Source organism: Tamandua tetradactyla, chromosome 11, assembly GCF_023851605.1.
Source record: "Tamandua tetradactyla isolate mTamTet1 chromosome 11, mTamTet1.pri, whole genome shotgun sequence".
NCBI lineage: Eukaryota > Metazoa > Chordata > Mammalia > Pilosa > Myrmecophagidae > Tamandua > Tamandua tetradactyla.
The window spans coordinates 8,210,329-8,236,493 of NC_135337.1; the positions used below are offsets into that span (position 1 = coordinate 8,210,329).

The 26,165-nt window shown below is 36.8% G+C and overlaps 1 protein-coding gene across 5 annotated transcripts in view; it reads right to left on the bottom strand.

The window, feature by feature from the left end:
* The window catches only part of MAGI3 (membrane associated guanylate kinase, WW and PDZ domain containing 3), a 321,693-nt gene that overhangs the window by 111,124 nt on the left and 184,404 nt on the right, over positions 1-26,165 (bottom strand). For all 5 annotated transcript variants that reach the window (XM_077119815.1, XM_077119814.1, XM_077119816.1 and 2 more), the window contains one exon: positions 19,382-19,498. In XM_077119815.1, coding sequence (XP_076975930.1) covers positions 19,382-19,498 — 117 coding nt within the window. The remainder of the gene's footprint in view (positions 1-19,381; positions 19,499-26,165) is intronic.

A 26,165-nucleotide genomic window follows, 5' to 3' on the forward strand; every position in this document is an offset into this window, starting at 1 on the left:
ATTAGATGGTCTATCATTATCAAGAGAGGCATATGAAAGTATGCTCCCATTAATATAGAATCTTCCATTTTTCCCTTCAAATTTGTCAGTATTTTCTTCATATATTTTGGGGTTCGCTGTGAGGTGCATATGTATTTATAACTGTTCATCCTCTTGTTGAGTTGTTCCTTTCATCAGTACATAATGACAATCTTTGTCCCTCATAACTGTTTTTGATGTAAAGTCTATTTTATCCAATATTAGTATAGCCACCTGTGGTTGTGCTGGTTTGAAAAGATGTATGTCCCCTAGAAAAGCTAGGGGTTTTGATTTAATGTTTCAATCAAAATCCCATTTCATAAAATGGCAGAATAATCCCTATTCAATACTGTATGTTTGAATCTGTAATCAGATCATCTCCCTGGAGATGTCTCCCAATCAAGAGTGGTTGTTAAGCTGAATTAAGGGAGATGTGTCTCCACCCATTTGGGTGGGTCTTGAGAAGTTTCTGAAGTCCTATAAAAGAGGAAACATTTTGGAGAATGAAAGAGATTTGGAGAGAGCAGAGAATGCTGCAGCACCACGAAGAAAAGAGTCCACGAGCCAGTGATCTTTAGAGATGAAGAAGGAAAAGCTCCCGGGGCACTTCAATGAAACTGGAAGCCAGGAGAGAAAGCTAGCAGATGACACCATGTTCACCATGTGCCCTTCCAGCTGAGAGAGAGGCCCCGATTGTGTTCGCCATGTGCCTTCTCACTTGAGAGATAAACCCTGAACTTCATCAGCCTTCTTAAACCAAGGTATCTTTCCCTGGATGCCTTAGATTGGACATTTCTATAGACTTGTGGTAATTGGGACATTTTCTTGGCCTTAGAACTGTAAACTAGCAACTTATTAAATTCTCCTTTTTAAAAACCATTCCGTTTATGTTGCATTCTGGCAGCTAACAAACTAGAACAGTGGTGGTTTGAAACTGTAAGTACTCCAGGAATTAAATTCCATCCATTTCTGTAGGCCTGGACCAATTGTAAATAGAACTTTTTTAAAAGACTAATTCAGGAAAGAAGGGAGTGATAAGCAGAGGCTGGCATGTGGCAGAGGAGCCAAGGATTCCCAACAACCAGTCTTCAGGAAAAAAGTATCACTTAATGATGCCTTCATTTGGACATACTTCTCAGCCTCAAACTGCAACGTAATTGAACTCCCACTGATTAAAGGCAACCCATTTTATGGTATGTGTTTTGAACAGAAGGAAACTAAAACAAATTTTAGTACCTGTAGTAGTTAGGTTCAGGTGTCAACCTGGCCAGATAATGGTACCTAGCTGTTCTGTTGCTGTGGACTTAAATCATTAGCATGTGAAATTCATCTGTGGTTGATTTCATCTGTGACTGGCTAAGGGGAGTGCCTTCCCAATGAGTGAGTGTTAAACAGAGAGATCAGAAAAGAACTCAAGAGATTAGACCCAGACATTTGGAGATCCAAAAAGAAACTGCCCTTGGGAAAGCAGTTTGAACCTAGAAGCTGGAAGGGAAGGACTGCAGATGTTGCCATTCACCTTATGATATGATGGAGAAAGCCACAGGGAAGCCAGCTGCCTTTTCTTGGAAGAGCTGTATTTGTAAATAAATTAATCCTCTTTATAAAATACAGTCCATTTCTGGTGTATTGCATTCTGGCAGTGTTAGCAAACTAAAATAGTACCCAAAGAGGGGTGCTATATTACAAATACCAAAACTGTGGAAACATTGGAATTGGATAATGGGTAGAGGTTGGAACAACTGTGAGCTGTTTGACAGAAAAGGCTTAGATTGTTTGAGAGAACTGCTGGTAGAAATATGGACGCTAAAAGTATTTACGATGAGGCCTTAGACAGAAATGAAGACTGTGTTATAGGAAACTGGAAGAAAGATGACCCTCGTTTTAAAGTGGCAGAGAACTTGGCAAAATTGAGTTCTATTGCTGGATAGAAGGCAGAATTATAAAGTGATGAAGCCGGATATTTAGCTGAGGACAGATCAAAGGTAAATGTGGAAAATACAGCCTGGCTTTTCCTTGCAGCTTATAGTAAAATGTGAGAGAAAAAGGATAAGTTGAGAATTGAAATCATGGACACAAAGAAACCAGAAATTTATGGTTTTGAAAATTCTGAGCTTCTAGAAAATAAATCCCCAAAGAAAGTGCTCCATGTGAGGATTTAACTGAACATGGAAACAGTCAGCCATTTTGGTATACATTAGGGCTAGAAATAAAATTATCTAGAAAGGATTTGCTAAATGTCTCTTGCCTGACAGTTTGAACCCTTGTATACTACAAGTGAAACCAACAAATTTTTTGCAAGATCTGTATGAACAGAACCACTGCCAGCATGGACTAAAAGAAACAGATTGAAGGAAAAAATCACTTCAAAGATAGGACCACAGAAGCTTAGGTCTGGACAAAGACATCTTCTCATGCCAAAAGAGCAAAATTGCCCATGTGTATGAAGAGGATAAGTTTGTCCTGGATTTGCTAATAAAAAGCCATGATCAGTGATCAGCTGTGCCCAGCCCTGTTCTTGGGGAAGAGGATTTTTGTATCCCTTTCTGTCACTAGCAGGTAGCTAGGGTTACACTCCATGGCAGCCTTCCACAAAAGTGGGGTGTGGTGCCAGTAGCCACTGCAGGCTGCACAGAGAGAGTAGTTTACTGTTCTTCTCCCACTCGTCCCTGGATGCTACACAGTGTTCTTCTGGCCTCCGGAGTTTAAATATACTTGTTCAGAAACTTCCTACCTATGTAATAGTTGTTTTGGGGAAGGACCAGCGGTCCCCACTCTGCTATCTCCCAAGGGTTTATTTCTGATTCCTTTGGTCAATATGTCTGTCCTTGATTACTGTAGCTTTGTAACAAGTTTAAAATTCAGTAAGTGAGTCATCTAATTTTCTTTTTTTTTCAAGATAGTTTTGGCTATATGGGACCCCTTACTCTTCCATACAAATTTCATGATTGGCTTTTCCATTTTTGCAAAGAAGGATATTGGTATATTGTTTTGGATTATATTGAATCTATAAATCACTTTGGGTAGAAGTAACATCTTAATGGCATTTAGTCTTCCAATCCACGAACAGAGTATCTTTCCATTTATGTCAGTCTTCAATGATTTCTCTTAGCAATGTTTTGTAGTTTTCCATGTACAAGACCTTTACATCCTTTGTTAAATTTATTTAAATTGAACGTCCTTCTTGATTACCTTTCAGATTGTTCATTACTGTTGAATAAAATAATGCTGATTTTTATGTGTTGATTTTGTATACCACCACTATGCTGAATTCATTTATTAGCTTTAGAAGCAACTTTGTTGTAGATTTTTTTAAGGATTTTTAAGCATCAGATCATATAATCTGCAAATAGGTTTTGCTTCTTCCTTTCCGATTTGGAATGCCCTTTATTTCTTTTTCTTGCCTAATGCTCTGGAATGAATTTCCAGTACCAAGCTGAATAGCAGTGCTGAAAATGGGTATCGTGTCTTGTTCACAATCTTAGGAGCAAGGCTATTAGTCATTCATCATTGAGTGTGAGGTTAGTTGTGGGTTTCTTTCATAAGGCCTTTATCGTGTTGAGCAAGTTTACTTCTATTCCTAGTTTTCAGAGTATTTTTATCTATGATGGTTGCTGGATTTTGTCAAATACTTTTCTGTGCCAATGAGATAAGCATGTGGTTTTCTTCCTTTGTTCCATTAATGTGGTGTATTAGATTGATCGATTTTCTTAGGTTGAACCACCCTTGCATTCCTTGAATAAATCCCACTTGATCATGGTATATTATATTCTTTTTCCTTGCTCTCTAATAAAGCCTTTTTATTGACAATTTTAAAATTAATTTTGTTAGTGTGATAATGCAATGGAGGTCGCAGATTTTTTTATTTGCAGATTTTATTGAGATATATTCACATCCCACATATTCCATCCAAAATACACAATGTCTCACTGTATCATCACTTACTTGAACAATCATAATTACACTCAATTTTAGACCATTTTTATTGCCAGAAAGATAAAAATAACAGACACACAAAAAAAGGAAAACCTAAAGACCTTTATCCCCCTCATTACTGACCCTCAGTATGGTGTGGTAAAACTGTTACTGTTGATGAAAGAATATTAAGGTATTACTGTTAAATACAGTCTGTTGCTTGCAAAAGGTACTTCCCCCCATATACCACTCTATTATTAACTCTTTGAACACGTGTCATACATTTTTAAAGTAGCTCATGCAGGAGTCTATTTATATTTGTAGTGTTAATACATGAAATAAATGACTTTAAACAACCCCTTTTGATTGAATTCACCTACAACATGGCACTATTACTTATAATCCCAATAACGAGCTACCTCATCTCTATCCATTCTCAAACATTTAAGTTCAACCTTGTTAACAATTCTGGACATATTAGGTAACCACTCCCCCTTCTCTAGCTTCTGTCTATCTTTAGGTACCCATTCTACATTTTAAGACTCCAAGTTTACATATTCTAGTTAGTTAATATTAGTGAAATTATATAATACCTGTTCTTTGGTATCTGACCAATTTCATTCAGGATTATGTCCTCATGTTGTCTCATGCTTCAGGACCTCATTCCTTCTTATAGCTACATAGTATTCCATCACATGTATTTATCACATTTTGCTCATCACCACTCCTCAACTGATAGACTCCTGGATTATTTCCATCTTTTGGCATTTGTGAATAATGCCGCTATGAACACTAATGTGCAAATGTCTGTTCATATCCCTGCTTTCAGATCTTCTGGGTGTAGGCTGAGTACTGGAATTGCTGGGTTGTAGGACAGCTTAATATTTAGTTTTCTGAGGAACTGCCAAACTGTCTTCCACAGTGGCTGTACCATTTTACACTCCTACCAGCAGTGAAGAAGTGTTACAAGTTCTCCACATCCTCTCCAAAAGTTGCATTTTCCTGTCTGCTTATTAGCAGCCATTCTTATAGGTATGAGATTGTATCACATAGTTTTGATTTGCATTTCTCTAACCCAGTAAAGTTGAGCATTTTCTCACATTATTTCAGCCATCTGTATTTCTTCTTTGGAAAAAATGTCTATTCAAATCACCTGCCTATTTTATAACTGGGTTGTTTGTCCTTTTATTGTTAAGTTGTAGGGTTTCTTTTATATATATATTGGATATCAAATGCTTATCAGATATATAGTTACTAAATATTCTTTTCCATTGAGTTGGCTGTCTCTTCACCTTTTTGACAAAGTCCTTTGATGCACAGAAGTGTTTAATATTCAGGAGTTCCCATTTATCTATTTTTCTTTCTCTTCTTGGGCCTTGGATGTTAAAGTTTAAGAACCTACCGCCTATTACTAGGTCTTGAAGATGTTTCCCTACATTTACTTCTAGGAGTTTTATAGTATGTATTAGTTAGGGTTCTCTAGAGAAACAGAATCAACAGGGAACACTTGCAAATATAAAATTTATGAAAGTGTCTCACGTGGCCGTAGGAACACAAAGTCCAAAATACATAGGGCAGGCTGCGAAGCCGATGACTCCGATGGATGGCCTGGATGAACTCCACAGGAGAGGCTCACCAGCCAAAGCAGGAATGGAACCTGTCTCCTCTGAGTCCTCCTTAAAAGGCTTCCCATGATTATATTTAGCATCACTAATTGCAGAAGACATTCCCCTTTGGCTGATTACAAATGGAATCAGCTGTGGATGTAGCTGAGTGATCATGACCTAATCCTATGAAATGTCCTCATCGCAACAGACAGGCCAGTGCTTGCCCAATCAGATAAACAGGTACCACAACTTGGCCAAGTTGACACCTGTCCCTAACCATGACATAGTACTTCTTGCCCTTAGATTTAGATCTTTGATCCAGCTTGAGTTAATTTTTGTATAGGTTATGAGGTAGGGGTCCTCTTTAATTTCTTTGGATATAGCTATCCAATTCTCCCAGCCCCATTTACTGAAGTGACTATTCTGTTCCAGTTCAGTTGATTTTGGGGTCTTGTCAAAAATCAATTGACCACAGATAATGAGGTTCTATTTCTGAACTCTCAATGTAATACCATTGATCAATATGGCTATCTTTATGTCAATAACATGTTGATTTGACCACTGTAGCGTTATAATAAGCTTTGAAGTCAGGAAATGTAGTCCTCCCACTTCATTCTTTTTTTAGGATGCCTTTGGATATATCAGACCCCTTTCCCTTACAAATAAATTTAATAACTAACTGTTCCAAGTCTGCAATTAGGTTGTTGGAATTTTTATTGGTATTGCATTCAATCTGTGGATCAATTTGGGTAGAATTAACATCTTAACATTTAACCTTCCTATCCATAACATAGAATGTCTTTCCACTTATTTAGGTCTTCTTTTATTTCAACTAATCATTTTTTATAATTTTCTGTGTACAGCTCCTTTACATTATTGGTTAAGTTTATCCTAGATACTTGATTCTCTGAGTTGCTATAGGAATGGAATTTTTTTACTAATTGCTTCCTCAGTTAGGGCATTACTAGTGTATAGAAACTACTGATTTTTGCATGTTAATCTTTCCTGCCGTTTTGCTGAATTTATTAGCCTAAGTAGCTTTGTGATGCATTTCTCGGGATTTTACAAATATAGGATCATGTCATTTGCAAATAATGAGAGTTTTTACTTCTTCCTTTCCAGTGTGGATGCCTTTTATTTCTTTTTCTGGTTTAACTGCTCTAGCTAGAACTTCTAGTACCATGCTGAATTAAGTGTTGACTATAAGTATCCTTGTCTCATCCTGATCTTGGGGCTAAGGCTTTCAGTATCTCACCCTTGAGTATGATGCTGGCTGTGGGTTTTTTCATATATGTCCTTTATCATTTTGAGGAAGTTTCCCTCTATTCCTAACTTTTGATGCTGAACTTTTTGAATGTCTTTTCTGCATCAATCAAGATGCTCAGGGGATTTTTCCCTTTCAATTTGCTAATGTGTTGTACTGCATTGCTTGATTTTCTTTGTTAAATCACTCTTGCATTCCAGCAATAACCTCCATTTGGTCATGGTGCATAATACTTTTAATGTGCCATCGGATTTAAGTTGCAGGTGTTTTGTTGAGAATTTTTGCATCTGTATCATTAGAGAGATTGTAATTTTCCTTTCTTGTAGTATCTTTATCAGGTTTTGGTATTAGAGTGATTTTTGCTTCATAGGATGAGTTAGGTAGTGTTCTCTTTTCTTCAATTTTTTTGAAGAACTTGACCTGGAATGTTGTTAGTTCTTGGAATATTTGGTAATATTCCCTGTGAAGCCATATAGCCTTGGGCTTCTTTTTGCGGGGAGATTTTTGATGACTGATTGACTCTCTTTACTTGTGATTGGTTTGTCGGGGCCTTCTGTTTCTTAAATCAGTGTAGGTTGCTTTTTTCTTTTTCCTAGAAAATCGTCTATTTCATCTAAGTTGTCTAGTTTATATGGTATACACAGTAACCTCCTGTATTAGTCAGGGTTCTCTAGAGAAACAGAACCAACAGGAGAGATCTGCAAGTATGAGATTTATAAAGGTGTCTCACATGGGAAAGGAAGAGTCCAAAATCCATAGTGCAAGCTGTGAAGCTGGCAGCTCAGATGAAGGGTTTGGATGAACTCCAGAAGAAAGGCTCCCTGGCTGAAGGAATCTCTTTTCTTCCTTAAAGCCTTCAACTGGTTGGAGTATCTTGTTGTGGGAGACATGCCTTAGTTGCTCGCAGGTGTAATCAGCCACAGATACAACCAACTGACTGATGACCAATTTATCAACCAACCAGGAAATATCCCTGCAGCAATGGTCAAGCCAGTGCTTCCCTGACCAGACAGCTGGGCATAATAATGATTTGGCCAAGCTGACACCAGAGTCTAACCATCAAACCTCTTAAAATCTTTTTCCTTTTTTTCAGGGTTGATGGTAATGCCACCGTCCCCCGCCACCATCTCTGATTTTATTTATCTGTAGCATTTCTCTTTTTGTCTTTATCAGTCAAGCTAAGGGTTTGTCAATTTTATTGATCTTCTCAAAGAACCAACTTTTAGTGTTGATTCACTCTTATTTTTTAGTCTTCATTTCATTAATCTTTGCTCCAACCTTTATTTCTTTCCTTCTGCTTGCTTTAAGATTTGTTTACTGTCCTATTTCCAGTTTCTTCAGCTGTTAGGTTGTTAGTTTAGCACTTTCCTTCTTTTCAGTGTATGCATTTAGGGCTAAAAATTTCCCTTTCAGCATAGCCTTTGCCAAGTCCTGTAAGTTTTGATATGTTGCGTTCTCATGTTCTCATTTTTATTTGTCTCAAGATATTTACTCATTTCCCTTGCAATTTCTTATATTGTGTATTCATTTCCTGTTCATAATTGATTTCCAGTCTCATTCCACTATAAACAGTGAAAGTGCTTTGTATAATTTCAAACTTTTAAAATTTATTAAGACTTGTTTTGTGTCCCAGCATATGGTCTATCCTGGAGAATGTTTCATGAGCACTTGAGAAGTATGTATATCATGTTGGTTTGGGGGTACAATGTCCTATATACATTTGTTAAGTCTAGTTCATTTATCATATTATTTAGGTTCTCTGTTTCTTTATTGATTCTCTGTTTAGATGTTCTATCTTTATGGAGAAGGTGATGTGTTGAAGTTTTCCACTATTATGGTACAGCCATCTATTAATCTTTTCTCTTTTGCCAGTGCTTGACTCATGTACTTTAGGGCACGTTGATTTGGAGCATAAATATTTATGATTGTTCTTTCTTCTTGGTGAATTGTCCCTTTTATTAATAGAGTCCTTCTGTAGTAAGCAAGCTCTTGGCAGTAAGTATGCCCCTTTCCCCATAAACGCTCTTTCACAACCATTCCTGGTTTTGCCCAAAGCAATCACGGCCCACCAGTGAGCAGCCAATCACCTCTCACCAACAAGCAGCCAATCACCTCCCTTAAGGGTAGTCAGTTACCATAAGCAGCAGCCAATCACCTTCCTCCAGTGTAACCAATTGCCATATTAGGAAGAGGCCACCAGCCATTTTGTCTATAAATACCCTTGTATCAGCCCCTGATAAGGGCTCAGACTTTCAGAGGGTACTCAGCTGAGCCCTATGGCCATAGACTAATAAAACCTACTTACTGAAACTTTGGAGCCTCAATCCCAGTTCATTTTGTTTCCACATAACATTCCTGGAGGCCTGCAGCCTCATTCCTGGTTATGCGGCAATAAAGAGTCAATATGTGCCAGAGAGTCAATAAAGAAACAGAGAACCTAAATAATATGATAAATGAACTAGACCTAACAAATGTATATAGGACATTGTACCCCCCAAACCAACATGATATACATACTTCTCAAGTGCTCATGAAACATTCTCCAGGATAGACCATATGCTGGGACACAAAATCCTGTTTTCGGGTAACATTCATAGAGGCTCCCACAGAGCCTCATTCCTGGTTTTGAGCTACACTTCTATATCTCTTATAACATTTTTGTAGTTAAAGTCCATTTTGTCTGATATTAATATAGCTATCCCAGCTTTTTTTTCTGGTGACTGCTTGCATGGAACATTTTTTCCATGCTTTCACTTTCAACCTATTTTTGTCTTTGGTTCTAAAACCAGTCTCTTGTAAACAGCATATAGATGATCATATTTTTTCAATCCATTCTGCCAATCTGTGTCTTTTGATGGAGAAGTTTAATCCACTAACATTCAAAATTAATACTAGGAAGGCACTTCTTACCTCACCCATCTTATCATTTTTAGTTCTCAGATCTATTTTTATTTTTTCATTCTTTTAGTTGCCCTTTCTAATACTTGTCAATTCCATATTCTCCAGGCCTCTCTCTCCTGTCTTTTCTTTTCAGCCAGCAGAACTCTCTTTAGTAGTTCTTGTAGGGCTGGTCTCTTATTAACAAACTCACTCAGCTTCAGTTTATCTGTGAATATTTTAAACTCTCCCTCATTTTTGAAGGACAACTGTGCTGGATAGAGAATTCTTGGCTGGCAATTTTTCTTTTTCAGGATTATAAATATATCATACCAATGCCTTCTCACCTCCATGATGTCTGATGAGAAATCAGCCCTTGTTCTTATTTGACTTTCTTTGTAGGTGATGAATTGCTTTTCTCCTGTGCATTTAGAATTTTCTTCTTCTCTTTGGCATTTGGCAGTCTGATTAGTATGTGTCTTGGAGAGGCTCTATTCAAATCTAATTTGGAGTACGTTGAGTTCCAATTTGTATTTTGCCTTTTATAAGGGTTGGGAAATTTTCAACCATTGTTTCTTCAAATATTCTTCCTGGTCCTTTTCTCTTTTCTCCTCTGGGAAAACCAATGATGTGTATGTTTGTGCACTTTGTGTTGTTAATCATTTCCCTGAGAACTTGCTCAATTTTTTTCATTTTTTTCTCCATTTGTTCTTTTGCCTATTCAAATTCCGTTATCTCTCTTACTCACTGATTCTTTCTTCTGCCTCCCAAAATATGCTGTTGTATGCTTCCAGTATATTTTAATTCCCTCTACAGTATCTTTTATTTCCATAAAGTCTGTTGTTTTTCTATGTATTCTTTCAAATTGGTATTCATAGTCTTCTAGTGTCTTCTTAATATCCTTTATATCTTTATACGTATTTTCTTTCATTTCTTTTTTCTTTTTATTACATGGGCAGGCACTGGGAAATCGAACCCGGGTCCTCTGGCATGGCAGGCAAGCATTCTTGCCTGTTGAGCCACCATGGCCCGCCCTTCTTTCTTTTCTTTTAATTGATTCAAGAAATTTATTTGAACATCTTTGATTAGATGTTCCAGATTCAGTCTCCTCTGACTTTTGATTTGTTTCTTTGACCGTGCCATTATTTCTTAAGTTTTAATGTGCCTTGAATTTTTGGCTGGTATCTGGTCATCTGATTATCTTGATGGGTTTATTCTGAAGGTCGGTTTCTCTCTTTTCTCTAGGATTTAGTTGTTGACCGGTTTTGTATTAGAGCACTCCTTTGACTATTGCATCATTAGTATTTCTTAGCCAAAACAAGGTCTGGTTACTGTGCAGAGGGTGTGGATCAGCTCCAATGTGCCTGGGAGGGGCTCTGAAAAGCCCTGCTGTTTTCCCCTGTACTTTCCAGCCTGCCCAGCACATGGTGCTGTTTAATTACTTAATTGTCCTCAGAAGCTATTTACCTCATGGCACCCAGCAGCGAACTAACTGAGCAGGGCTAAGACTACAGAGCTCCTATGTCCTCGCTTTGCCCATCAAAAATTAGCTCTATGTTTGGCTGTGGACCCTTATGTACTTGTGGCATAGGACTCCTCTAGCCACCCTAGTCTACAGGCAAACTCCTGGCAAGGATCAGGCTACCCACTGCTCTTTTCCTCAAGAGTGGGAGATGGGCACCAAGACCCAAGACCCACAGTCTCTGTCCACGTTTTCTCCAACTCTTCATCCCTCACTGACCTGAGCTTTGAAATATCCTCTCCTGTCTCCCAGGCCCACAAACAGTTGATCGGGGCAGTTTCTGCCTTGGTACTCGCTACTTTGGGGAAAGTAGATTTTGCTATTCCCTCCCTAATCTTTTATTTTGGAAACCCCTTCTTGGTGTTTTGTTTGTTTTGTTTTTATTCTGCTTTCTCCAGTGGCTTGAGTCTTGCCATGGGTTCCTGTGGGCCTGGATCTCTGTGTCTAGATTTAGGTGGGGATCTATCTCAATACTGTGAGAGATTTTGTAGTCTGTGGCTGCAGTGGGAGGCAGGAGAGATCCTGGTGGATGCCTCTGTGCATTTCTCCAGCTTTGCGGGACCAAGTGAGGGGGAGGCAAGAGGACCAGTCAGTCCAGGACAGAAGTTTCCTACTTGAAATTTTTCTCTTTCTCTGATTCAGTGTTTGTGGGATCCTTCTCCAATCTTTACCTTCCTCCAGAGTTTTGAACAAGTGAGATTTTCCCCTTTTTTTGCTGAATCTCTGGTGAGAGGTTTTCAGTAGCTGTCTTCTATTGCCATGCTGATATCTCCCTAAATACGTTTTTATCTCTAATTTTAAACAATTACCTAAAAAGAAAATTTTTTTAAAGAGCAAAAAGTATCTTCTATATTTACTCACCAATATGCCATATTTTGCCCTCTTTTATTTCTTTGTGCAGTTGAAAATTTTCATTTGGTATAATTTCTTCTATCTGAAGAATTTCCTTTAAAGTACTCAAAAGTTCAGGTCTGCTAGTGAAAAATTCCTTCACCTTTTTCATCTGAAGAGTCTTCTATTTTTCTTTCATTTTTGAATATATTTTTGCTCGCTATATAAATCTAGATGGACATTTTTTTTTCTTTCAGCAAGTTAAAAACATCATTTGATTGCCTTCTGGCTTTATACTGTATCTGTTGATAAATCTGCATTCATTGTTCCCTTCCATGTGGTTTATTTTCCCCCCCTTTGGCTGCCTTTCCTTTTTTTTTTCTGTGTCATATTCTTTCAGCAATTAGATTGTGATGTGCTTTGGTGTGGTTTTCTTTGTTTCTTCTGCATTTTGTATATATTGGTTTGTAGTTCATAGCAAATTTGTAAAAACTTCAGCCACTATTTCTTCAATATTTTTTTCTGCTTTCCCCATTTTGGCTTGATAATGTCCTATTGATCAATATGTATAGAAAATGGTCTTGTTCTGCTTATGTCTAAAAACAGCTGTTTCATATATCTTGCCCAACTTCTAATTGTTTACATTTGTGGGAAAATACATTAACAATTATTTCTTCACGGCAGAAAGAGAAGTCTCTTTGTTCTTTTGCTATTGCACCCAAAAAAAAATTACTTTTTTTCAGCCTTTTCCCCTATGGGCCTCAGTTTACTCAGTTCATATTGCTATGTCTTCAAGTTCACTGATCTTTCTTCTGTGGTTCCTAATCTGTTGCGAAGCTCATCCAGTGACTATCTGAAGACACATTTTTTTAATATATTCAATTTTCTCCTCATTATGTTCAATTTTTCCTTTAAACCCTTGAGAATATTGTAAATAACTTAAATTCCTGATGCGATAATAGCATCATCTCTGTTATTTCATGAAAAAAAAATTTCTAATAGCTGATTCTTCTTCTGGCTACGATTAACATTTTACTGCTTTTTTGCACATCTAGTTATTTTTTATTAGATGCTAGACATTGTGTACATTATGTACCTGGCTGTCTTCCTTTAAAGTGTTGACCTTTGTTGTTGTCACTAGCACTTAATTACAAGTATATCAGCTTGATCCCTTTGGGGCTTGCTTAGTAAGCTTTGCTAAAATGGTTCTAAAGGAGCCTTTAGTGTATGGCTATTTTAGACTTACTATTAACTTGTAACACTTAGAGGGTTACTATAGACTGCCAGGATGATCCACAGGTTCTCTCCTGTCTTCCAGCCCTGTGTAAGCTCTGAGAATTCTAACCTTATAGTTCTAAGAGAGTTCTTGGATAAGAACTCCCTCATGGGAGTTTTATCCTACACATTTTCAATTTAGCATTTAGAAATAGGCTCAAGGAGACCCCCATACAGATTATTATGGAGGTCTTTTTCTTCATCACTCTCTGTCCTGCAAATTTCAGAAACATCAGACTTCTTGAACTCAGTTCTGTCTCTGGAACTCAAGAGACCAAGAACTCTGCCTCGGCTTCCCTTTTCTGTGCTATGGCCCAGAAAGTGCCTCTAGGCAGAAATGTGAGAAATCATAAAGCTCCGTCACCTGCAATCTCTTTTCTTCTTCTCTCAGGGATCACATTTCTGTTCTGCTTTTAGTCTAGTATCTGAAAACAGTTGTTTCATACAGTTTGTACAATTTTTAATTATTTGGGATAGTATCCAGTACCAGTTAGTTCTTCACAGCAGATGAACTGTCTCTCTTCTTATTTAGTTTTGTTGTTCAAATTGTCTTATTTTGTCTGTGGGCTCCTGGGTCTTCTTAATTTGTCTCATAAATTTTAAAGCATTTATATACTTTCTGGTGCCATTAGATGTTCCAGGTTCATCTTATACTGTCACTGCCTCATAACTGGAATCAAAGTTTTGTCCAAGGAGGCCTGGTGTCTTTTAGTGAAGAATGATATTTACAGAGCAGATATGACCACTAGGTGTGCTAACTACTACCGACATGTCATTGGTTCCTTGGTTCCTGGAAATTTCAGTTTTTGAATAAGACAGCCTATTATGATCTCAAAAGGCTGAAGCTATCTGGACTCTATAAACTGAAACTAAATAAAATGCAGCTCCTTTCTAGGAGCTCAAAACCCTAAACTGAGGAGAAACTGCAGGTCTGGGTCAGCAGAAGCAGATGAAAAAGAAGATCCAAGGAAAAATGGCAAAGGGTAGCAATGAGGGAAGATCTTAGAAAGCACAAGTACATATTCTTATTTCTTTGTATACAGAAAGGAAGAATGGGCTCTAGATTCATGAAACTAAAAATGCTACCCTGAAACTCCCCATGCAGGCAAAAAACACCAAATTACTTACAAGGGAATGAAAATTAGATCATTGTCAGTCTTTCAAGAGCCAATGCTTTATGCCAGAAAACAACTGATTAAGATATTTAAGATAATCAAGGAAAGAAAACATGAGCCAAATATTTTCTATCCACCGAAACAAACTTTAAAGTATTGAAGCCACAGAAAAACTGTGAAAGTGATTCTGTTAGTCCTTCCTGGGAAATCTAGCAGAGAAAAAGCTTTAGACAGCCACAATTATTAAGGAAAAAAATTATAAGGATTGGTGGTTAGAATAAATATGCATTTATCCATAGAATAAAGAATGAACGATGTACTATACCACATTAACAAAACAAAAGGGGAAAAATTACATGATCATCTTCAATGATGAAGAAAATACATTTGATAAAATGAGGCATCCTTTCTTGATAAAAACACTTAGAAAAATAGGAATAGAAGGAAACTTTCTCAACATGATAAAGGGCATATATGAAAAACCCACAGCTAACATCACACTCAATGGTAAAAGACTGAAAGCCTTTCCTCTGAGATCTGGAACAAGACAAGGATGCCTACTGTCACCACTGTTATTTAACATTGTGCTGGAAGTGCTAGCTAGAGCAATTAGGCAAGAAAAAGAAATTTGTGTCGGGCAAACTGGTGCACAGTGGTAGAATGCTTGCCTTCCATGTGGGAGACGTGGGTTTGATTCCCAGACCATGTATATAAAAAAAATGCAAATTGGAAATGAAGAAGTAAAACTTTCACTATTTACAGATTATATGATCCTATCTATAGAAAGTCCCAAAAAGCTAACACTAATAAACGAATTCAGGAAAGTGGTAGGATACAAGATCAACATGCAAAAATCAGTAACGTTTCTATACACTATAAACGAAATTCAGGAAAGTGGTGCGATACAAGATCAATGTGTAAAAATTAGTAATGTTTCTATACACTTGTAATAACCAATCTGAGGAGGAAATCAAGAAGAAAATTCCATTTATAACAGCACCTAAAAGAATCAAATATCTAGGACTAAACTTAACCAAGGATATAAAGGACTTATACATAAAAAATATGAAACATTGTTAAAAGAAGGCTTTAATAAATGGAAGGACTTTCTGTGTTCATGTATTGAAAGACTAAATATCATTAGGGTGCCAACTCTACCCAAACTGATTCAATGCAATCCCAATCAAAATCCCACTGGCATTCTTTGCAGAAACTGAAAAGCCAATTATCAAATTTATTTGGAAGGGCAAGAGGCCCTGAATAGTCAACAGCATCTTGAAAAAGGAGAACAAAATTGTAGGACTCATACTTCCTGACGTTAAAGTAGAATACAAAGCTACAGTGGTCAAAACAGCATGGTGCAGGCACAAAGAAAGACATATTGACCAATGGAATTGAACTGAGTGTTAGAAATAGATAGTCACATCTATAGCCAATTACTTTTTGACAGAGCTGCTATGTACACTCAACTGAGACAGAATAGTTTCTTCAACAAATGGTACACAGAGAACTGGGGAGCCATATGCAAGAAATGAAAGAGAACACCTACCACACAACTTATTCAAAACTAACTCAAAATGGATCAAAGGCCCAAATATAAGAACTAGAACTAAAAAAAAAAAACACCAAGAAGAAAATGTAGAGAAGCATCTTTGGGATCTTGTGTTAGACAATGGTTTCTTGGACTTTACACCCAGAGCACAGGAAACAAACAAACAAAAAACAGATACAGGAATCTTTTCAAAATTAAAAATTTTTGTGCATCGAAGACTTTGTCAAAAAAGAGAAAAGACAACCTACTCAATGGAGAAAATATTTGGAAATCACATATCTGAGAAGGGTTCAGTATCCAGTATATATAAAAAAATTCTACAACTCAACTTAAAAACACAAACAACTCAATTTTAAAAATCAGCAAAAAATCTGAATAGACATTTTTCCAGAGAGGAAATGCAGATGGCATGTGCAGATGGCACATAAAAAGATGCTTCACTAGCTATTAGGAAAATGCAAACAAAAACCACAATGAGGTATCATCTCACACCTACCAGAATGGCTGCTATTAAACAAACAGGAAGCTACAAGTGTTGGAGAGAATGTGGAGAAATTGGGATCCTTATTCACTGCTGGTGGGAATGAAAATGGTGCAGCCATTATGGAAGGCAGGTTGGTAGTTCCCCAGGAAGGCAGGTTGCCACATGACCTGGCAATCCCAATACTAGGGAAATACCCAGAAGAACTGAAAGCAGGGACTCAAACATATATTTGCACAACAATGTTTACAGAGGCATTATTCACAATTGTCAAAAGGAAGCAACCCAAGTGTCCATCAACCAATGAGTGGATTAACAAAATATGGTATATACATATGATAGAATATTATTCAGTAGACCTGAAGCATGTAACAACATGGATGAATCTCGAGGACCTTAAGTTGAGTGAAATAAACCAGACACAAAAGGGCAAATCTTGTCTGATCTCACTGATCTGAACTAATAAGCAAATCCATAGAGTTAGAATGTAGAATATAGGTTACTACTGGATAGTTAGAGAATGGAGAGTTGATGCTTAATTTGTATGGAATTTTGATTACGGTTGATTGTAAAGGTTTGGAAAAGGATCGTGATGATGTAGCAAATTATTGTGAGTGTAATTAATAGCACTGAATTATATAGATTAATGTGGCTAAAAGGAGAAACTTTAGGTCATATTTAATAATAGAATAAAAATTAAAATATAAAACAGTACTGGATAACACAGTGAGCCATCTTGTAGATGATGGACTACAGTTAATAATATAAACATAAGAATGTTCTTTCATTAATTATAAGAAATGTACAACATTAATACATGTGTTAATAATAGGGTGGTATATGGAAAAAACACACCTAATGTAAACTATGGACAAGAGTTAATAGTACTTTTGATGAGTTTTCATCAGTTGTAACAAATGTTCCACACTAATGCAAGATACTGGTGATGGGGTGGTTTATGGGAATTCCGTACTTTCTACATGATTAGTCTGTAAATCCACAATTCTCTAATAAAAAAAAATTTTTTTAAAGAATAAATGATGACTTTATAAGAGAGAGTACAATATGTAATGGCTGTTTGCTTTATAAATATATATACAATTAAACTATAAAAACATAGGAAGGGAATGAAGAAAACCTATTCAAAGTAGATTACCCCTAAAAAGTGGAAGAAAGATCAAAGGTGATGGTGGAGTTATACAGAGAATGTCGGGTTTAACAAATGAGTATGATTGCTGAATCATTATACTGATATTTCCTTTAGCCTCCAGTACCTTAGAGTAGCTAGAAATAAAAACCTAAAATTATGGAATTATGGAATTGCACACCAAATTCTGCAATCTGTTCTGCAACTAACTGTTGTGATGTACTTTGAAATTTACTGTTTTTATGTATATATGTTATTTAAAGAGAAGGAAGAGTATAACAGAGAAAATAGGATTTAACAAATGAGAATCACCGCTAAATCATTATATAGATATTTCTGTTGGTCTCCAGTGTCTTGGAGTAGCTAGAAGAAAAAATGAAAAATCGTGGAATTGTAACCCATACCAAACTTCAAAATCTGTTCTATAACAGTACTTGTTAAAATGTACTTAGAAATTGAATGCTTTTTTAAATATGTGTTATATTTTACAACAACAAAAAAAAGGGCAGAAGTTACAATTCTGAAATATGACAAGGTGGGTTCATGGGAGGAAATCATAGATCAGGAATAAGATTTAAAAACAAAAATCAAACACTTTCCTATACTAGACATGGACTTTACCTTGTAGTCCCTGGGAGTCTTTGAAGGATGAACTACAGGTAAACGAGCATCAGGTGTGCACCGAAACGGTGGCTGGACTGAGCAACATGGGAGGTAAGGGGTCCAGGTAAAATGGGGGTAAGAGCAAAACATTCATAGTCTAGGTCAAATGCTTTATATATATTTTCTCATTTTAATCCTAATAACTTTGTGAGGTGTGTTTTATTACTCTCATTTTATATATGGGGAGTCTGAAGCTCAGGATTATTAAGTAATTTGCCCAAGTGAAACAGCTGGCAAGACATTAGCATCAGGATTTTGAACTCAGTTTTGCTCAACTCTTCCACTACATTATGCTGTTTGTTGTTGTTGTTCTTAAATAGTCCAAGCAAAAAAGAGTGAGGGTCTAAGGCAGTGACAGAAGGATAGATATTTAAAAAGAGAATTAGGAAGAATTAGTGACAGATGGACACTGTATAGGATTAAACCACAGAAGGGAATCAAGAGACCTGGGACATTATAAAAGCTAATATCTCCAAAGAGTTACAAATATAATGGTTATTGCTTCCCATTCTCTCCTGGACTTGTGCTAAGTAAAACCAAAACTTAAAGCATATGTGATTTCTTGTTACTTGTTTAAAACAAAAACAAAAACAACATTATAATGACAACCAGGTCCCAGACTCAAAGAGATCCACCAATACAAACAAAAATTTAAGATGGACTACCAAAGAAGGCCCCAGATACTTCTTCCTTTTGTTCCTTAATTCTTTGGGGAGAGGGCAGATTTCAAGACTAGTAATATCCTAATAATTCACAGAGAAATATTTGTTCTTAGTGTATACAGCATTGAAAGTTAAAAAAAAAGTCTTTTTACTGCATAGTTTTTAGAATTGATTTCTTAGAATCTAGTTAGCAATATGTAAATACGTATTCTTAAATTCTAGCCATCAATTTTTTTGTTACAATTAAAATTTTCTAGTTTTTCTAATTGTTAAAAAAATGCTAATGTTCTTTGAAAATTTCTCCCCTTCTCCAAATTTCATTCAATCTTTCGTCCCTAATTAGTCCTTATAATTTCATATGAGCCACTTATACTACTGAATTATTTCTAGATGCTTGATTAATTAAGCAAGGCTATTTCTGCCTTGTTTCTTTTATTCCATCACATACTTACATGGAATCGTTCTCAAGTAGAGATTATCTCTGATCACTTGTTGCAATTTGTGGTCAACTGATCCTTTCTGAAACTGAAGACTCAGGTAGTGGCGCAAATCTTTATTAATGACTTTGCCTACAAAACAAAAACAAAACAAAATATATAACTGTGATGTCTCCAGTTAAATACAGAAGCTAGTGATTGAACCATTTAGCTGTTATTAGGAAAAAGAAGTCAGAATGTTTAAGTAAAAAGAAGGTAATTAATGCTGAGTATAGGAACATAATTAAAATATGTACCTGTAATATAACAAGCGCAGGTGTTTACATAGAAGGGGAGGGAGAAGGGATAGGACAGAGAATATGACAAATATCAAAGGTAATTTCATTCAGTTCATGGTTTTAAATACCACTTAAAAACTGATAATTTTCAAATTCATAGGACGTCTCCATCCCTGACCTCTCTCTACCAGCTCCAAACTCATCAAATTAGTTTATATACATTCAGGATAAATTTGGAAATCAAATAAGCACCTCAAACTTCAGATAGTCAAAGCAACTCTTAATTCCACACTCCCCAATGTTTTCCTCTCCCTCAGTTTTCCTCATCTTAGTAAATATTAGCACTATCTACCCAATAGAACAATTCCCAAACCTAGAGGTCATCCTTGATTTGTTCTTTCCACTCTGTCCCTCAGATTCAACCAATTAGCAACTCTACCTCCAAAACATATACCACCATACTGTTCACTACCACAACCGCCCTATTCTAAGCCACCATCAGTTCTCGCAGGAATTGTGTAATAGCCTTCTAACTGGCCTCCCTACATTAATTACTGTTTCTCCCATCCCTACCCTTTACACAGCAGAGTTGAAATTCAAAACATAAATTTGTTTAGATCCCCAGTGACTTTTCATTGCACTTGGAATAACATCTAAATTCCTGAACAAGGCACAGAAAGTCCTATATATTCTGGCTCTGGCCATTTCTGATCCAAACTCATTCACTTTTTCCCCTCTCAAGCTATATTCCATATACACTGGTCATCTTTCTGTTTATCTTTGGAAAAGCCAAACTGGACCTACCTCAGAACTTTTGCCTATCATGGGCTTGAATAAGCATTTGCTTGACTCCTAGATACAATGTGAACAAATAAGAGAGTAAAAGATTTTCTCCTATTTGTGGGGAAAATGGAAGGTAAATAGAGGAATACTAGAGTTCTCAAAGAAGTATTAAGCAAAAAAGGTAGGGCCTGCAGAAATCTGGTATCAGTCAATTTATAGTAAGGGTTGGATTTAAAATGAAAGTAATAGCAGTTCAAACATTATCTTCAGATAATTAGAAAAGATCTTGGCTAAGACAAAGTAGATTGTCTTATCGAATAAGAAATGGCTAGTTGCTTAATATATATTCTGGATCAGTTCATTCTTCTAACTATTATTCCATAATAGTAACTCCCTCTTTTGATCTTTTCTTACATATATAAATAAACATAGCCTATATGAGAGGGTGTTAATATAAGCAGGAAATTCAGGGTGTATCTAAAGCTCAGAGATAACATTCAGACCCTAAACTAATAAACATAGAACAAAAAAGGTCCTGTTTTGCCTTGTTAAAAATAGATGCTAAAGAAAGGAGGCAACCTTTGTGATTAAAAGAAGGAAAACTAAAATATATTTACAGGAATGAGTATTAAAAAAAAAAATTCCTCATCCCAGAGATTGCTTCTGCCAGGCGTTTAACAGTCCCACAAAAATGAGCCCAATTTAGATAAAATCATATTACTTCATTTTTAAATTTATATTACAGTACTTGCTTATTGCTGGGCAGAAGAAAAACCTAACTCATAATCAATACTGTACTGTCTCATTGTTGAAGAAAAACACTCAATAATTAATTTATTAAGTATTTTAAAATTTAGGTGATCGGCATTGTAAATGCTTTCTAATAAATATTAAACAAAACCCATGGTGGAAAAGTAGGACCCCAACTAAACACAGCAAAGAAATAATCTCTTAAGTGCTGTGTTCTTACTAACAGAAAAACAGTGACAATTCATTGCCCTGGCCACCAAAAACAATAAACTAACATCTCACAAGGGAATAACTCGGCCAACAAGGCAGCCAAAGCCACAGCCCCATCAATCAAGCCCCTTCTAACCCTCATCCCTGTGCCCCTTAACTAAGCACAAGTACTCTCTTATTCCCCAGTTAAGCAGGAACAAGCCTCCCAGCTAAGATTCACTTTTGGACCTGAAAGGTGGTCATTTCCTCCCCTCCTCCCCAGTCCCAATTGTCTAAAGCAGCTCCTAAGTCCAGTCACTTCTATTTCCCTTTTGTTATTAACTGGCCCTTGCATTTTTAAGCTTCTCATCAAATTTATTTCTTCCAGACTAGAAGCCTTTCACACCAAACCAAGGTTGATGCAAGGATTTTCAGCCAATCCAACCATCCCTCCAGCTTAACTCTTCCCTTCTCAACTTAAACAAGATAGCCAAGAAAATTCTATGCCCCATCAGGCAGGGCCTACACCCCCAACAAGCCAGGAGCAGCTACAGAAGATAGACTATCATCCCTCAGCACCCCTTAATATTAAGGGGTGAGAACTCTCCAAGGGGGAATCTGAGGCAGGTTAGAACAGGGAGAAGAAAAAAAAACCATGAAAGAGCCCTTAAGCAAGGATGGTTAATCAAGGTTAAGAAGGCCCATGTCCCCACACCCTGCCCAGGGGCTAACCACTTAAGGGAAACCCCCAGCAGTAGCCAACCCATCTGAAGCCCAGTAGCTACCACCTGAGTGAGTCATCTACCGAGAAGGATGAAACCAAATTACTCCCACCTGAGTGAGTCATCTATGGAGAAGGGTAGAGCCAGCCAACCAATCCAAATGCATTATCTACCACTAGATACCACCATGGAGAGAAGAGAGGGTAGAAGAAAAGCCCTGAACAAGGAAGGGGGGGTGGAGTAAGAAAAGATAATCTATAAAAAAAGCAAATGGCCCCACAATGCCTATGGCCTCTCGCCTCCCTCAAGTCTATCTCCGTGAGAGTGCCTGCATGTCCTCCTATGTGTGTTCTCAATAAACCTTCTTCCTACTTAGACAATAAAAATAAACATCATGGTGACTTTTATATATATAGCTCCTTAAAAGTGTTTAGTGATATTTGGTTAGAGTTTTGAATAGGAATTCAACAGTTTTATATCCATTTAAAATAATGTAACACATACTCCAACATATAAAAATCTGCTATCTAACATGTTCTCAGAAATAGATTTACTTTAGATAAAGAATACCTTTATTCTTGATGAAGACTATCTGAATCAACACTTTTTTTAAACTCAAGATTTCTTTTTTTTTTTTGAATCTTTAAAATATGGTAGAGATGACTAGGGAATGCTAAAAGCCCAGATTGGATTTTTTTTGCATGGGCAGGTAACAGGAATCAAACCCTGGTCTCCGGCATGGCAGGCGAGAACTCTGCCACTGCGCCACCACTGCCCACCCAGAGTGGATTTTAATCTGTAAAAATAACAGAACCATGAAATCAGATGTAATTAAAGGACAAAGTTAAATAAAATCATAGATCACAGATTACATCATGAGATGTCTTTTAAGGGGAAACAACTCAATTTCTATTTTAAGTTTCCAGGAGATCTTATGACTGAGAGGAAAGTAAAAGCAAAAAGAGCTAGATTTAAAGAATAATAACTATAATTATCAGGACTGAAATTGCAGTCCATTTGCACCCTCAACTTCTGAGATTCTGGAAGTAACATTGAGATGAACAGATGCAAGGGGAACAGTGAGAAACAATTTCAAAAATATATTTTATTTGAAATGTGAAAGCATTAAAAAAAGTTTCATACTTTTCTGAGGTTGAAGACAAAATGCTACAAACAGGGCGGGCCGCGGTGGCTCAGCGGGCAAGAGTGCTTGCCTGCCATGCCGGAGGACCCCGGTTCGATTCCCGGCCCCAGCCCATGTAACAAACAAACAAACAAACAAAATATAATAAAACAAGAAAATGTTTAAAGATGTTTCCCTTTCTTCCTCCCTTCCTTCCTTCCATCCTTCCTTCCTTCTCTGTCTTTCCTTCCCTTCCTCCCTCTCTCTTAAAAAAAAAAAAAAAAAAAAAAAAATGCTACAAACATCAATGAAATATCAATTACAAAAGTTTAATAAATTTACTATATAGATTGGAATTTTTCAAGACAAACAATTAATAAAATACAGTAGCTATAACAGTCATGGTATATTTCCTTGTTTTAAGGAACCAAAAAAACTTTTTTAAAGAAACATAATATTATGGTTCCCTAAGTGATAAAATTCTAGGGAATCTGTTAACAAAAAAAAAGTACAAATATCATGAATAGGTAGCTCATTTGTGGGATTATTAGAAGGCCAACAAAAACATTATCTAAAAAAAGACTGCTGGGAGTAACAGATGCAAATTGGCAGAATAGGTTTACAGATTGCTCCCTCTGCCAGAAAAATGAATGAGCTGGCAAAGAAGATTAGAATTTAGGTGGTAACCCTGAAATCAAACTGGATATTTAGAACCACCAGACGAAGGGAAAGGCTGCTAAGGTTTCAATTTTTGTATGTGAAGGTGAACACTGACCAAAAATCACGACCCATTCTTCACCCTGAAGCCCTGACTATGGAACCAGTAGCAGCTCCAGAAAGGAGGCCTGGATTCTGGCAGCGATTGGCTGAGGCCAGGTTAGACAGAGAAAACCACATCTTCCAAATGCTGGGGCTGGAAATTCAGGCCAATGCTGGGGCTGAGGAGACCAGCATGGATTCTATCTAGCCTCGGTAATGCCCACTGAAGTAGCAGCATACAGCCTCTCACCAGCATCCACCAGGAGTAGAGACAGTACACCTTTTTTGTTGGTACTTTTCTTTGCGCGGGATGTTTCTATGCCTGGTGAATCCTTGGGGGTATGATGAGGATTCTAGCCTCAGTTTCAGTCCTCTAGACAGAAGCTGCTTCTGGCTTCACATAGCATTTACTGGGACATAAAAAGTCAGTATACTTTTTTTCCTTTGGTTGATTTCCTTTCTTTCTCTTTCTTGTGCCTTTTGAAGGTCTCGTGTTCCCTGAAGGAGCAGTACAGATGCTTGGCCTCAGTTTCAGACCTCTCAGCAGCAAGGGTTCCAGCCTTCCGCTAGCATCTACCCACAGATTCTGGCCTCTCACCAGCATCAACCAAGACGTTTGAGTTAATTTTCTTTACTTTTGTTTTTCTTTTCTGAATGTGCTTGTTTCTTGGTCTGACAGTTCCTTGAGATATAAGAGTCAGTGCTGGCCTCAGTTTCAGGCTTAACCACAACAGCTTTCAGTTTCCCGCTGACATCCATCAAGAGACTTGGAGACAGTGCACCTTTTTTTTAGGGGGAAAGGGGGGAGTTTGTTACATTTTTTTTCTTTTCCTATCTTTCTCCGCCTCCAGCTGTTTGGTCTGATGGACTAAGTGACCACAACATAATACTCAGAATGTCCACTTCTCAACAAAAAATTATAAAATACACAAGGAGATAGTAAAGTACAATCCAGTCACAAGAAAAGAAGAATTCAACAGATAACTAACCTGTAGGAAACCCAATTTCTGGAATTACTAATCAAAGACCTTTGATCAACTCTCTTAAATAGAATCAATGAACCAAAAAAAAAAAAAAAAAAAAACAAAACCATGGACAAAGAATGAAAGGAAATTAGGAAATAAATATATGTACAAAATAAAAATTTCAATAACGACAAATTATAAAGAGGAGCCAAAGAGAAATTCTAGAGTTGAAAAATACAATAACTAAAATGAAAAATTCAATCTCAAAAATATATACAAAAAGAAATGAGAAAGGATGCAAAACAGCCCATTATTACAGGGCATTAAACAAAAAGGAAGGCCAAAAAAAGTATAAGACATAGAAAACCAATTAGCAAAATGGCACAAGTCTTGCCTTATCAGTAATCACATTAATTGTAAATAGCTTAAACTCTCCAAACAAAAGGCAGAGATTGGAAGAACAGATAAAGAAGCATGATTCAACTACAGCCTGTTTTCAAGAGACAGACTTAAATTCAGAGACAAGAAGACCGGAAGTGAAAAGACAGAAAAATTATTCCATGAAAATAGCAACCAAAAGAGAGCTGGGGTGGCTATATTAATATCAGAAAAATAGACTTTAAGTCAAAAAGTATTTCAAGAGACACAGAAGGACATTTATATTGGCAAGAGTCAATTAAGCAAGAAAACATGACAATTGTAAACAGATATACACAACAGGACCCCCAAAAGAGATGAAGCAAACACCAAATTGAGTGAAGAAATAGAGAGTTCTACAGTAACAACTGGGGAGTTCAATACACCACTTTCATTTACACTTTCAACATTGGGTAGAACATCTACACAGAAGATCAAAAGGAAACAGAGGACTTGAACGACGCTATAGAGCAACTAGATTGAACAAACTTTTAGAACATATATATAGAAAACACTTCAACTGACAACAGCAGAATGCACATTCAAGTGTAACATGGATAATTTTTCAGGATAAACCGTATATTAGAGCATAAGACAAGTCTCAATAAGCTTGAAAATATTGAAATCATACAAAATACCTTATCTTGCAACAATGGAATGAAGCTAGAAATCAATAACAGAAGGAAAACTGGAAAGGGGGAGGGGGAGGAGAAATGAGGTCAGTTTAGTATATCTTTTTCTTATAAATTCACAATGATTCATGCTGACCCCATTCTTGTCTAAATACTCACAATGTTATTGTTGTTCTTTTTG